The following is a 12,955-nucleotide window of genomic DNA, read 5'->3' on the forward strand; positions in this document are numbered from 1 at the left end:
TCTGTGGGCATTTGTTTCCAGTGCCCATTCTCCTTACAGTAACTATATTGAATTTTTCCTACTAGATGGGAATTTAGTAGTTGAAATCTGTTTTCCTTGCATTGCCTCCTGCCCTTCCAACTATCAAAGCATTCAGCCAAATTTACCATCCCTTCTCTGATCTCTTTTCCATTTTTCTTTCCTTTCTCTACCTCATTCTCTTCATTACACTTCCTTCTTATTTCTCTAGTGCTAAAACATGAGAGTCTGCTGTCATCAATCCACATTCCTTCCAAGCCTTATCATTATTCTGTAATGAAAAGAACAGATCAACTTCTTGTACTTTGCCCCTTTTTCCTTCCTGGCAACAAAGTAACACTAATTGCAGGATCCATTCTGAGGCCATTTTTCCCAATTCTCTAGTAGATAAAAAGGCCACCAATAATCAACTTCTTCTGAGTAAGCTAATCCCCTCCAAGCTTTTCCCATAGTCCAAAAATACATTCTTAAAAGTGAAGTTCTCAAAATGGCCTCCAGTGAGGTGGAACTTCCAATGCCCATGCAGGCTAACAGTTACAAACAGCAGGTATGACAAAATCTTGTTATAGTGTTCAAACCTTTTATATGCTTTGGTCATCACCAAGTTTGTGCATATCTAAAAAACAAGTTTTAACCCAAACCCCAAACTTTACCCAAGATACAGAATGTAATACTCCTCTGACATGTGTGTTTTCCAATATGATTACTTTGGAGACACAGGCTACCAAAATACCAGTTTTAACAATGTCTCTCTGAAGGATAGTGGCTGCTGTGTGAGATCCTGCTCAAATTCCCTATTGTCCCATCTGGGAAACCAGAACAAGCTCCCCTCAGTGCTGTTAAACCACCCTGTCCCCAAGCACTGCAGGCAGGGCTGCAGCTGAGCTTTGTCATGAGTGCAGTGTGGGTTTTCTTTGTCTGCAGTGCTTTTAACTGCAGCAGCAGCAACACTCCCTCTGCTCTTAGATGGAGCTTCACACCCTTTGAAGTAGAGAGAGCATGGGCTGGGTAAGAAAACTCATTTTTATTAAATAGAGCTTGGCCTGTCAACCATCAGTGTTTTGTCATGCAAAACCAAAGTGAGTTCATGGTAGAACTGCTTCAAGCAGAGGGTGTGTATCAAATGCTCGGCCTGCAGCAGCTGTGGAACTGTGACAGTGCTCCTCCAGAATAGTCTCAAGGTCACACAGAAATACCTTTTATTTCTAAAAGGAAATATTTGTTATACTGAGACTACATGAAGACCAGCTGGATGGGTTTGTACTCTTGAACATGTTCAACATAAAGTATGTACAGGTGAAGAGGTTAGTGATGTCAGCAGGCCCACCTGCCAGGTATTTACTCTGAACCTCTCTAAGGTAAGAGCTACCAGCTGGATTTCTGGACAAGGAGCAGCTCTTGCCATAAACTTCTGATGCTGAATGAGGGAATCCTCTGCTGTTCTGGCAGTGTATGTCTGCCTTCCTAAAACAGCCATTAGCATGGCTGGGGTTTCTTAAGGCTTCTGGAAAAAGGTGGTATTTGTGCTCCAGAGCTTTCATGGTACAATAAGGCCACTCAAAACCACCTTTGTGCTGTGAAGATACTTGTTTATGTAGAGGTAGCTAAAAATCCATGTGCTGTATGAGGGACAAGTGGACCTGCAGTCAGTCTTGCCATCTGTGCTCTCTGCTAGAGAACACATGGCCAGGGGCTGACCTTTCCCTCAGGATGAGCCCAACCCGGGCCTGGCCAGGGGCACTGGGGTTTTTATTGTACCAGCTCTAGCAGCTGGTGCAGGATCCTCTTCTGTCCATAGCGCACGTGCAGCGCCTGCTGCTCCCTTCGGCTCAGTTTCTCATAAGCCTCCTTGTTGTTTAGCAAGTCCTGCTCTGCTTTCAGGTCTGCCCCATAGGACTCCAGGGTCAGCAGCACACTGTCATAAAGGAGCTTCTTGCAAGGGGTTTTAAGTCTGGAGAGGGCCTCATTTGAAAGGGTAGAGTTTTCCTCTTCGTCACTGTCATCTTCCCAGCCATCTTGCTCCTTATACTCCTTGAATTCTTCTTCTGACATGCAGAGCACCTGTAGTGACCCAGGCAAAGGGAAAAGTCACTGGCAGTGTGAGTACATCAGTAGAACAGAAGAGCCATGTGGAGCAGGTGAGTTATTCCTCAGCTGCACTAAAGATTAAAAGACTAAAACAGGCTTAGATACCTAAGTGCAAGTAATTGTGGGTTAGAAGAACATTAAAACATTAAATCTGGGTATTGGCAAGTCTTGTGAAGCATCTCATCTGTCACCTACAAAGTTGTGACAGCTTTCTAGAACAGCAGTGGCCATGGAGCCATTTGAGACAAATACGTGAGTACACATTGGATGGCTACTTCACGAGAGGAAGATGACTTAGCATCTGGAGCTGGGCAGCCAGACCCCCCTACCATTGTTCACACAGGACTGTAGGTGCCAAACTGCCTTCAGGTGCTTGTCCCCTTCCCTGAGCCATTCTGCACTGCTGATTTGCCCAGCTGCACTCTGTGCTCCCTTTTGCAGCTCTTCTGGCCATTCTTACCTTGAGGGTCATGGACAGCTCTTCCTCTGTCAGCACCTCATCCCAGCCAAGCACAAAGGCACCTTCCTCCCCCACCATCTCCAGCTGGCACAAGAAGTCCCACTGCTCTGAGACCAGCTGCTGCTGCGCTTCACTTTTGGCTCCTGTGTCAAAGACAGCAGAGCTGTGAACACAGCCGGGATGGCAGAGGGGGAGGGTGAATGGAGAAAGGGAAAGAGGAGGCAGAAAACCAAGGCATGGCCCCAGCCCCTGAAATGCTGTGGAACAGGCTTATTTTCATGTCCTCCCTGTTGAACAGAGATGCTGCCCCACGCAGTCCCAGGGGCCGGGGTGACACCCACGCTGTCCCAGGGCTGGGGTGGCACTCACGCTGTCCCAGGGGCCGGGGTGACACCCACGCTGTCCCAGGGGCCGGGGTGACACCCACACTGTCCCAGGGCTGGGGTGGCACTCACGCTGCAGCGCTGCCCTGCGCAGTGTCACCATCTGGATGTCGGCCGTGTCGTGGCTGTTGCCCGGGTAGGGCTCTGCGAAGCCGTACATGTGCAGCAGCTGCCAGTTGGCCATCTGCCCATAGGTGTTGAAGATCTCCTGTCCTTTCCTCACAGGCTGGGTTGTAACCATCCTCAGACAGTGCTGCAAGCAGGGGGAGGAGAGCAGCTGAGCTGTGCTGATCTGAGTGCTCACCAGGGGCCTTCAGAGAGCTCAGATGTCCCTGAGCTCCTCCTAACCAAACATGCAGCAGGACTTTGTTTTAATGAGATCCATGCCAGACTTGCTGCCCTGGGCTGAGACCCCACCTTGCTGTGCCCCCATTCCCAAAAGTCTTACTAAAACAGAACCAAGCTGTGACAATGCCTGGTGCATCAGCTTTGCACTCACAGGAGAGTATTCCAGGTTGGCATTGTGGTTGGCCACATGATTCAAAATATCTGCTACAGGCACCATCATGGGAGGATTGGGCCCCTTCTCATCTTCTTCCTCCTCCTCCAAAGGTTCCTGAAAGCTAAGACAAGCCAGTGGTACACATGGCTGCACAGGACAAGCGTCACCTTACACTCAGATTCTTGTGCAGCTGCAACCTCTAATGCAGCCTGTACTCCTACTTCTTTATCTGGCTCAAAGCCCTTACTTCTCACCTGTAAGCCATGACAAATGCCACCAGCTCCTTATACAACTCCAGAGTGTGCAATTTGGGGTCAAAGATATCAGGGTGGGTCTCCATGAAAGGCAAGATGATGGAGTTGTACTCCAGCTGGATGTTAGCTAGATCCTTGTCCACAGCTTCTGGGATGCCTGTGCCCTGCAGGAGCCGTGTTCGCTCTTCTTGAGGCCTGTTGCAAGAAAAACTGTTTTTTCTCCATCTGTGCTAGTGCCAAGGGTCTATAAACTCCTTCCTCCTTAAAACTCCCAGCTTCCCCCTGCTCTCCAGGTCCTTCTTCTCTAGCTATGCCTGTAACATAACTCCAGGAGGGCCCCTCAGGCTCCTGCCAGTGCCAGCAAATGGCTGGAACAGTGGGTGTGTGTCACCCAGCAGGACCACATCCCTTCCCAGGACAGAACTCAGCAGCCCTGGCCTGCCTTCAGCTGTGAGCCTGAGCCTCCCCAGCCCCGCTGCTTTCACCTTACCAGAACATGGGGTGGTCCAGGCTCCTGAAGTCCTGCCAGAGGGAGAAGTACGGCTGCCAGTGGGAGCTGCTGGCTGTGTACTCGTGGAGCAAGGCCAGCAGGAGAGGGACCCAACCAGACTGGCTCTGCAGGGACTCCTGGGCTACAGAACCAGACAGGATGGAGAAAACCTTAATCGTTGTGTTTCAGAACCAAACCCTTGTATGACAAGGCTCCATGCCTGTCTTCAGCCCGGAGACAGGGGTTGAGCTTTTAGTCTGGTTTGTCTTGGCTTTGTCCTGAGCTAAACCAGGACCAGAAACGGCTTCTGTGGAGTTACAGATGAGCTCTGCCAGGCCTCACAGCCTTGCCCTCCTCAGCCTGAGGCTCTGTGTGCCTGCAGGAACCAAGGAACTGTTCTTTTCTTACCAGTGCTTCAAGGAAAGCAGCATAGTTCGGATGCCCGTCAGTTAGAAGCTGGAGATGTTGCACTGATGTTTTCTCCCTGTCCAGCACAGCTCTCAGGGAAGCGAGGGGATGCCCAGCCCTCCCCTTTCCTACCTGGTATCAAACAGCCCTGCAGCATCCCGCACAAACCAGAAACGCTCCCGAGGCTTTACACAGACCCATTTACTGCTTTCAAAGCTACAGAAGACTTCAGTTGACACAAGAAGCTTGCACTCACCTTCCTGCAGGAGTGCGTGGATGGAGGTGGTGTGCTGGGACAGCAGCGCCGTGCGAGGGATGGTGAACAGCACCTCTCCCGCCTGCAGCTCCTCGGCAGCCAGCATCCCGTACCCCGCCACCGCGCCCTCCCTGCTCAGGCGCACCTGGGGCCGGAGGGAGCCGTGAGGGGCGGAGCGGAGAGACCGGGGCGGACCTAGGGCATGCCCGGGCCGGCCCGCGGTGTCTCACCTTGGGGTTCAGCTCCACCCCGGCCCGCCCGCACCACGCCAGGAACGCGGAGAGGGGGTCGGCACTACTGTTCTCCTGGGCGCCGCTCTCGACCGCCGCCTGTGGATGGAAGCATGGGGTGAAGGGGAAGGAGCCATGAGACCGATCGCGGATCCCCTCAGTGCCGGTGTGTCCCCGGGAGCCCCCGCGCTCCCCCGTACCTTGAACCGCTTGGGCGCCGACGCCATGACGCTGCCCACACGTGGTCCCGGTCGGGCCCTTCCGGGTTGCGGAGCTCCGCCCCCATGGGCCGGGCTAACGGCGGCCAAAAAGGGACAGAAAAGGCCGGGGAGCAGCGGCGGGAACGCGTCCCGGAGCCTCCTGCCCGGGGGGCTCGCAGTCCGTCTGTGTGGGGCCCGGCCTCCGAGCGCCTCTCTCAAGGCTCTGAGCTCCGTGTGGTGCCTCTCTGCGGGATCCAGGGACCACCGCGTGTCTCTCTGCCGGTGTGTCCGGCCCGGTGCTCCTCGGGGGGCTGCGGTGCCTCCGTGGCTGTCATAGGGCCGCGTACCGGTGCCGTCACAGTTCCAGACGTGGGATAAAAGCAGCGGCCTCTGATTAATCAGGGTAATTAAGCTTGTGCTCTTGTTCAGTCGACACCACACACACTCCCACCATTCGTACGGGCTCTGATCTCCCTCCAGGGCCGTCCCGAGGCCGCCGTTCCCGGTTCATTAGTGCTGTCCCCAGCAGAAGGGGGCTGATCCATCTCTGGCTGCTCGAATGAAGCCAATTAGTGCGCACTAATTGGTGCGCACGAGGTGTTTGAAGAGGCCCCGCGGGGCTCCCCCACCCCGTCCGCAATTGGGTTCCGCTTTCATCTTCTCCAGTCCCTTCCCAGCTGGGCAAGGCTGGATGGGCAGGGTGGGTTCCCTATGGAGCAAAGGGGTCCCCTCCTGAAGAATGGGGAGGAAGGGCAGTAGAACGTGTGGGATGGCACCTGCAGGTGCCCCCCCGGGCTCTGTGTCCCGGTGACCGAACCCGCAGCCCCCCCTCCCTCCCGCTTCACCGCGGCTCCTGCGGAAGCGCCGCCGGGGCTCGGGTTGGAGCCGCGGCCGCTGCAGCCGCAGCCGAGCCCGGAGCCCGGCTCGGCCCCGCCGCCGCTGCTGCTGCTCTGCCCCGGCGGGGCCCTCCCGCCTCCCTCGGGAGCGGCGGAGGCTCCGGAGCCGCTCCCGCAGCATCCGCTCCTGTCCTGCTGCGCATCCCCAGGGCGAGCCCTGAGCCCGCTCAGCGCCAGCGAGATCCCAGAGCCCGGGTGTTGGTCTGGCCCGCGCTGGCAGCCTCGCTGGGCGGTGTGGGAGTGGGGAACACCAGAGTGGGTCCCCACATTGTCCCTGCAGTGCTGAGGAAAGCGGGGTTCCCCCCCCCCCCCCAGCCGTCACAGACTGCCCAAGAGCCCGAATGTGAGCCTGGATAGCTCAGTTGGGAGAGCATCAGACTTTTAATCTGAGGGTCCAGGGTTCAAGCCCCTGTTCAGGCGGTGCCTTTATCCTTTAATATCAAGGAAGGGAGTGCGTGGGCAGGAGCAGCATCTTCCTCTGCTGCTGGGGCCCTGTGGGGACTGCAGGGTCCCCAAGGCATCCCTTCCTCCTTTTCCTACCACCAACTCCCCAAGCTGTTCAGAGCTGGCTCCATCCCATCTGAGACCCACACAGCATTGCTCTGTTCAACCACTCAGTACTCAGGGAGATCTCTTGTTGGATGATGAGGACAGACAAGGGAGCTATCATGGGTACACGTGAAAGGAGGAAGAAGGAGGATCGATAGAAAAGCAACAGCAGAGCTGGAGGGAAGGAAGCCCCAGCTGGGCTTGAAATTGGGGGCTCAGGGATGGCTTCAAGCGAGAGTGGGGAAAGCTATTGGGGGCTGAGTGTTGTTGACTCTCAAGGGGATGTGCAGCACCCTCCACCTGCCTTCTGGCATGCCCAGGCCTTCTCTCACCTTTGGGTGTTCATCATCCCTGTCCTTACACCCATCTGGGGCTGCCCTGAGCTCTAAACTGGGTCCCTGCCCACCCTAGCTCAGGCAGATGCTCCCTTAAAGCCACCCCTGGGGCCAGGGAAGCCATGCCAGGGACAGTGATGTTTTTGCAATGACACTGCACCCACATCAACCCACGAGTTTATTTTATTGTCCTGACAAACTTTGCTTCCCAGCGGCTCCGATCCTTCCAGGGCATGTGCCACGGCTCAGGCCGAGCTCCGGCCCATGCCTCCGTCGTCATTCATTTCTTGCCAGCAAGAAAACAAAGAGATAATAAATAGGAAGCTTATTTGCAGGGAGGGCCCCGGGGACAGCCTGGGGTCACGGGCCAGGCTGTGCCTGGCCCCGGCCAGGGCTACTGGGGGGGCTGCAGGCAGGACAGCCCAGCCCCGGGCCATGCACACTGTGGGGCTGGGGCACTCAGGGGTCTGGGGGGGATATAGCAATCTCTATTTAATTACATTAAAATAGACTATTTAAAAAATTATTTCTAGTAGTTAAAAAAGTGTCATGGTCCATCCCATTCCAGCAGGGTCATGGTGCTGTCCCAGAGGTTTGGGGACACACTGGCCGGTGCTGGGATGGACCCCAGTCTGCTTCACCCTGGGCAGGCCTGTCCAGGGGATGGTCAGTCATAGCGGGCTCTGGGGGGGTGCTGGCAGGGTGGCCACCGCGGGTGACAAAGCAGGGCACTGTGCCACCCACCAGCCCCACAGCCACCACAGACCAAGGGCAGGGGAGTGGGCGCCCTCCCAGTCCCACAGCAGGGCCAGTCCCGGGGCCTTAAATGACATGGCAGCAGTTGAACTGCCCCAGTGACAGGAGGCTCTCCTTGGAGCCCGGCCGCAGTTTGAAGGCCAGGGCTTTCTCGCAGAGCGGGAACTGCAGGAGCCGGTCCCGCAGGCTGCCCCCCTTGCCCTTGCCCGGGTCCAGCTTGATCACACTCTCTGCGCCCCCTTCAGGGCCTGAGCTCTCCACCGACTGCTGGGCCGGGCTGATCTGCTCCCCCTGCCCTGGGGACGTGTCTGCAGGACTTGGGAGGGTGGCAGGACTCGTCTCTGCCCCCAGTACCTGGGGAACTTCATCTGAGCTGCTCTGGGGTGACAGGACGGCTCCCCTTTCCTTGGGGAACTCTGCTGAGAAGGCCCCAGGCTCTGTGTCCTCCTCCCTCCTTGGGGACTCACCTCCATTTCCCCGCAGCACGGGGGGACCCCGGCCCCCACTCACTCCCTTCCCAGCCCAGGCCACCCCCGAGCGTCCTCCCCGGCCCCCCAGCTCCACCCCCGGCCCCCAGACCTCCCCGCGGCCGGGCGGGCGGTGGGCGCGCAGGAAGGCTCGCATCTGCTCCTGGTTCAGAGAGCTGCTCTTCCTCTCCATTGCGCAGGGCCTCTCCTCCTCCTCGTCGTCCTCCTCTTCCTCCTCACAGATCTGCTGCAGGGCCGGGGTGCTCTTGGTGATGGTGGTGTCAACGGCAGGGACCTTCAGCAGGGTCCCGGTGGGCTGCCGGCCGCCGATGTCCCCTCCAGGGGGCAGCCGGGACGCCCCGGCGAGGCCGCCCATCTCCGTGAAGGGCAGGAGGCTGCCGGCGCTGCCCGCAGAGCCAAACGTGTCTGACAAGTTGGGCCTGAGCAAGGGGAGAGAGGTGTCACTACCCGGCTGGGCATCACAGGGGCTGTGACAAGGAAAAGGACAGGGTACGGCCAAGACCAGGATGGTAGGGAGGGTGACACAGGATCGGGGCAGCAGGGGGCTCACCTGCTCTGAACCTCCTTGGCCAGGTTGTAAACGAGACTGAGGCGGTGGCCCTGCTTCTCCTGCTTCTCCCGCAGCATCCTCTCTGCCAGCAGGAAATACGTGGCCGTGATGTGGTTGTAGCGGTCGGCTTCCAGCGCCCTGTGCGACACCAGGGAGTTGCAGCACACACAAGAGCTGCGCTTGGAGGGACCCCCAGAGCCCTTCACGGGGCTCCCAGCCCCACAGCCCATCACTCACTCCTGGATGGTGTCCCGATCCGCGATGTTCCCGCACACCATGGCCTGCAGGATGATCTCGTGCTCCTCCTCAGACACGCGCTTGTGGGAGGTGAGGGGCAGCAGGGAGCGGCTGGCAGGGGACGGGTCCACCCCCTGCAGCCACGAGTGGCCCTCGATCTGCTCCAGGGACGCTCGCTGCTTCGGGTCCCGCTGCAGCATCCTGGAGATGAGACTGGGGAAAGGAGTGATGTGTCAACCCTGCAGCACCGTGTGAATCCCAAAGCAAGCAGCTTTGCCTGCTCTCCCCACCTCAGTTCCCAGGCATCTGGCAGGGCTGGGGCAGCCACCCCGGGGCAGCAAGCTGGGGGTACAGAGAGGGGGTGGTGCTCACTCAGCGCACTGTGCCGAGACGTGCGGGGGGACGGTGTAGCGGCAGTCCATGATCATGGTGAGGGTCTCGCTGTCATTGGCCTCCTGGAAAGGGGGGTGGCCGCACACCAGCATGTAGAGGATGACTCCGAGGCTCCAGATGTCTGCAAGAAGCAGCAGCAGCAGTTCAGGTTGCACTCACCATGGCCCAGGAGATTCCCCACCCCAGGGACCCCAGGAGGGGCTGCCCCACCAGTGCTCACTGGGATGTTCCTTGGAAGTAACAGCCTCCAAGTCTTGCCGCATGGACAGGGGGACCATAGTCCCACCAAGGCAGGGAAGGACCTTCCCATCCCCACATCCAAATAGGTCAAGGGACACATCAAGGGACTTCACCAAAGCAGCTGAGGTGTTATCACCTTGTCCAGGCAAGGACAGGAAGGCCAGCCCTGAGCTCTGCCCCACTCTCCACTCCCCTGGCACTGTTTCACATCATTCCTCAGCTTCCTGATTCCCAAACCCCACCACAACCATCCTGGCACTGGGCTGTGCTTTAGGAGACACCACAGCAATCGGAGAGGGACATAGCACCAATCTAGGCTCTCCAGCTGCTTGGGGACCAGCTGGAGCAGGATTGCTGCCCTGACCTGGGGACAGGGATAGAGCCAGAAGCATCTTCACTGGCTCCTCCTGCCCAGCACATAAATTCCTGCAGATGTGCGGGTTTAGGATGCTGAGCACGCCCTGGGGCGCTCCGTTAATACCTTCAGCTGCTTAAGTCAAGTGTTCGAAAATTTCTCATCTGCGTCAGTTTTCTCTCTTCATTTCCCTTTGCAGCGCCACCAGCTTATTTTTCTACCGCCTCCATAAGCTATCCCTGTTCTCAACTCAGGATCCGCCTTTCCCTGAGCCAACGCTGGGCTTTTGCCTTTAAGGGCTCATGTTTTGCTTTGCTAAATCCTCCTGCCCTAATTCCAGCCAGCCAGCCAGCTCGGAACCTGCTTCCCTCCCACATCCCCTCTGTCACAGCAGAGCTTCTTGGAGCCCCCAGCCCAGCTCCCCATGCCCTCGGACAGTCTCCCCAGACCCCTGCACCTCCCCTGCACCCGGGGAGGAAGAGCACTGGGAGCCATGGGAAGGAAGTGGTTTTCAGGGCGGGGATGGAGCAAAGGAAACTTTCGGAGCCCCTCCGCCCAAACAGCAGCATCCCGAGCAGATTTCCTTCCTGCCTCGCCCGGCCAAATAACCACCAGCGCCAGATTGCTGGCAGCTGTATGCTCACACTGCTTCTCCTGGCGGCTGCCACGCCAGGCTCACAGCCTGCTTGGGCTTTTTCCCCTCTCTGGCAACCATCACTCTGTGGGATGTCTGTGGATGCCAGGATGGTCTCTGCAGGGAGGACCCTGCTGTGCCAGGGCAGGGCTGGGCAGCCAAACACATAAGGGACAGGCTTGTCCCTTGCAGGGACAGCAGTGCCACTGTGTGCTCCTAGTGTAAGGGGCGTAGTGTAAGGTACCCAGCTGGCAGGACCATGCTCCAGGCCAGAGACAGGAGGAAGGCAAGTCCTCAGGACCCCCTCAGCCCTTACCAACAGCCGGGGCATCGTACTCATCCCCAAGCAGGATCTCTGGTGCCGAGTAGGCCAGGGAGCCGCAGCTGGTGGTGAGCATCTTGCCGGGCTGGAAGCGGTTGCTGAAGCCAAAGTCGGTGAGTTTGACCACCCCTTGCTCCTGGAAGAAGACCACGTTCTCGGGCTTGAGGTCGCGGTGCACCACGTGGAGCTTGTGGCAATAGGAGATGGCATGGACGATCTGGGCAAAGTAGTGCTTGGCGCGCGGCTCGGCCAGGCCGCCCTCGTGCCGCATGATGTGGTCAAACATGTCCCCACCATCGCCCAGCTCCAGGATGAGGTACAGCTTGGCGTGGGTGTCGATGACCTCGTAGAGGCGCACCACGTTGGGGTGCTGCACCAGCTTCATGCAGCGCACCTCCTGCAGGAGCTGCCCCGCCGCCTCCCCCGCCAGCTTGCTCTTGTCGATCACCTTGACGGCCACGCGCTGCCCAGTGAAGACGTGCCGCGCCAGCTTCACCACGGCAAAGTGGCCCTTGCCCAGCGTGCGCTCCAGGTCGTACAGCCCCGCGATCTTGGCCTCGCCGCAGCCCTGCGCCCCGGCCATGGCGGTGCCCTCAGGTGGGGACAGGCATCAGGCAGGCGCTGTGGGATGGAGGAGATGCTGAGCAGTGTGGGGTGAGGGATGGGGTGCTCCCAAATGCCAGGTCCCCCAGCACCACTGACACCAGCACTGCCCGGACATCAGGTCCCCAGCAGCCTGGGCAGCCCTGACACTCTACCTCCCAATCCCCATCCCGGGACCTAAACCCCCCCCCATCTGTATCCCCACCTTCAGTTCCTAGTACTCTGGGAATCTCAATACTTCCATCTTCCATTTCCCAGGGCATCCCATAATCCCCATGTCTGGGTCCCCAGCATCTTGAGCACTCCAACACCATCCTTTCAATTCCCAGAATCCTGGACAACCCGATACATCCCTCGATTTCCCAGCACCCCAGGACATCCTGATACTCTCTCCTCCAGATGTCCAGAACTGCAGCACTCTGGGCACCCCAATACTCCTGCCTCCAGTCCTTCATCACCCTGAGCAGCCCCATACCCCTTCTCTGCTGGTTCCCAGCAGCCTGAGCACTTCATACCCCTACCTCCAAATCGCCAGCACCCCTGTCACCCCACACTCCCAGACCCCAGCATCCTGGGGACCCCAACAATAACAACTTCCAGGTTTTCGGCATCCTGGCTACCCCAATATGCTCACCTCCACTACCAGTACCTCTGCGCACCCCCACACCTCCATCCCCAGTCCCCAGCACTCCGGGCCGCCCCCATAACGCCAACCTTCAGCTCTCCAGCACCCCTGTCTCTCCTGTATCCCCATCCCTAATCCCCAACATCCGTGCCACCTCCAGACCTCAGCACCCTGGGCACCCCCACGCTCCCCCTCTAGCGCCCCGGACACCCCGATACCCACCCCTGTCACCCGGTGCGCCCCGGCGGAGCCGCACTCGCTGGGGCGCGGAGCTGCGGTGCCCGGGCGCGCCCGCCCCGCTGACGTCAGGGCGGCTTCGGGATCGCGCCTTAAAGGGCCCGGCCCGGCGGGGCTGCGGCCGGGGCGATGCTCATCGCACCTCCGGAGAGGCAGCCCCGGGCCCGGCTCGTTACTGCCTGCCTGGGGTAGCGGGGACTCGGTTGGCCCTAGCGGTAACGAGGGCTGGTGATGAGCTAAACGACCCGCCCGCCTGCCTGGATGCTTCCAGGAGGAGAGGGAGAGCCCCCAGCCCGGGCTTGTCTCCGCAGGGTCCCGCCGTTGTGCGCTCCTGCCCGGGATGCCCGCTCGTGGGCATCTCTGCTGTGCCACTAACCCATTCCACCACCCGTTCCCTCCCTCGCTGGGGCCTGGAGCACCGAGCCGGGAGCGCAGCCCTGGCCCCC

The 12,955-nt window shown here is 58.6% G+C and overlaps 2 protein-coding genes and 1 non-coding gene across 3 annotated transcripts; 1 reads left to right on the plus strand and 2 right to left on the minus strand.

Moving 5' to 3' along the window:
* Nucleotides 1-1,065: 1,065 nt before the first annotated feature.
* Nucleotides 1,066-5,316, minus strand: SETD6 (SET domain containing 6, protein lysine methyltransferase). Its single transcript, XM_058813583.1, has 9 exons — nucleotides 5,290-5,316; nucleotides 5,090-5,188; nucleotides 4,860-5,004; nucleotides 4,196-4,337; nucleotides 3,706-3,900; nucleotides 3,449-3,572; nucleotides 3,022-3,202; nucleotides 2,567-2,709; nucleotides 1,066-2,079 (listed from the first exon to the last, which is right to left on the minus strand). Exons 1-9 carry the CDS (start codon nucleotides 5,314-5,316, stop codon nucleotides 1,768-1,770), a joined length of 1,368 nt encoding a protein of 455 aa, XP_058669566.1. The 3' UTR covers nucleotides 1,066-1,767.
* A 1,216-nt stretch (nucleotides 5,317-6,532) lies between these two features.
* On the plus strand, nucleotides 6,533-6,605 carry TRNAK-UUU (transfer RNA lysine (anticodon UUU)). The gene has a single exon. It is a non-coding gene; the product is annotated as a tRNA-Lys (tRNA).
* Nucleotides 6,606-7,248: 643 nt separating this feature from the next.
* Nucleotides 7,249-12,546, minus strand: LOC131563495 (SNF-related serine/threonine-protein kinase-like). Its single transcript, XM_058813580.1, has 6 exons — nucleotides 12,495-12,546; nucleotides 11,039-11,665; nucleotides 9,473-9,614; nucleotides 9,101-9,313; nucleotides 8,864-9,001; nucleotides 7,249-8,732 (listed from the first exon to the last, which is right to left on the minus strand). Exons 2-6 carry the CDS (start codon nucleotides 11,625-11,627, stop codon nucleotides 7,892-7,894), a joined length of 1,923 nt encoding a protein of 640 aa, XP_058669563.1. The 5' UTR covers nucleotides 11,628-11,665; nucleotides 12,495-12,546; the 3' UTR covers nucleotides 7,249-7,891.
* Between the last annotated feature and the right edge of the window lie 409 nt (nucleotides 12,547-12,955).

The sequence above is a fragment of the Ammospiza caudacuta genome, chromosome 13, assembly GCF_027887145.1.
Source record: "Ammospiza caudacuta isolate bAmmCau1 chromosome 13, bAmmCau1.pri, whole genome shotgun sequence".
Classification (NCBI taxonomy): domain Eukaryota; kingdom Metazoa; phylum Chordata; class Aves; order Passeriformes; family Passerellidae; genus Ammospiza; species Ammospiza caudacuta.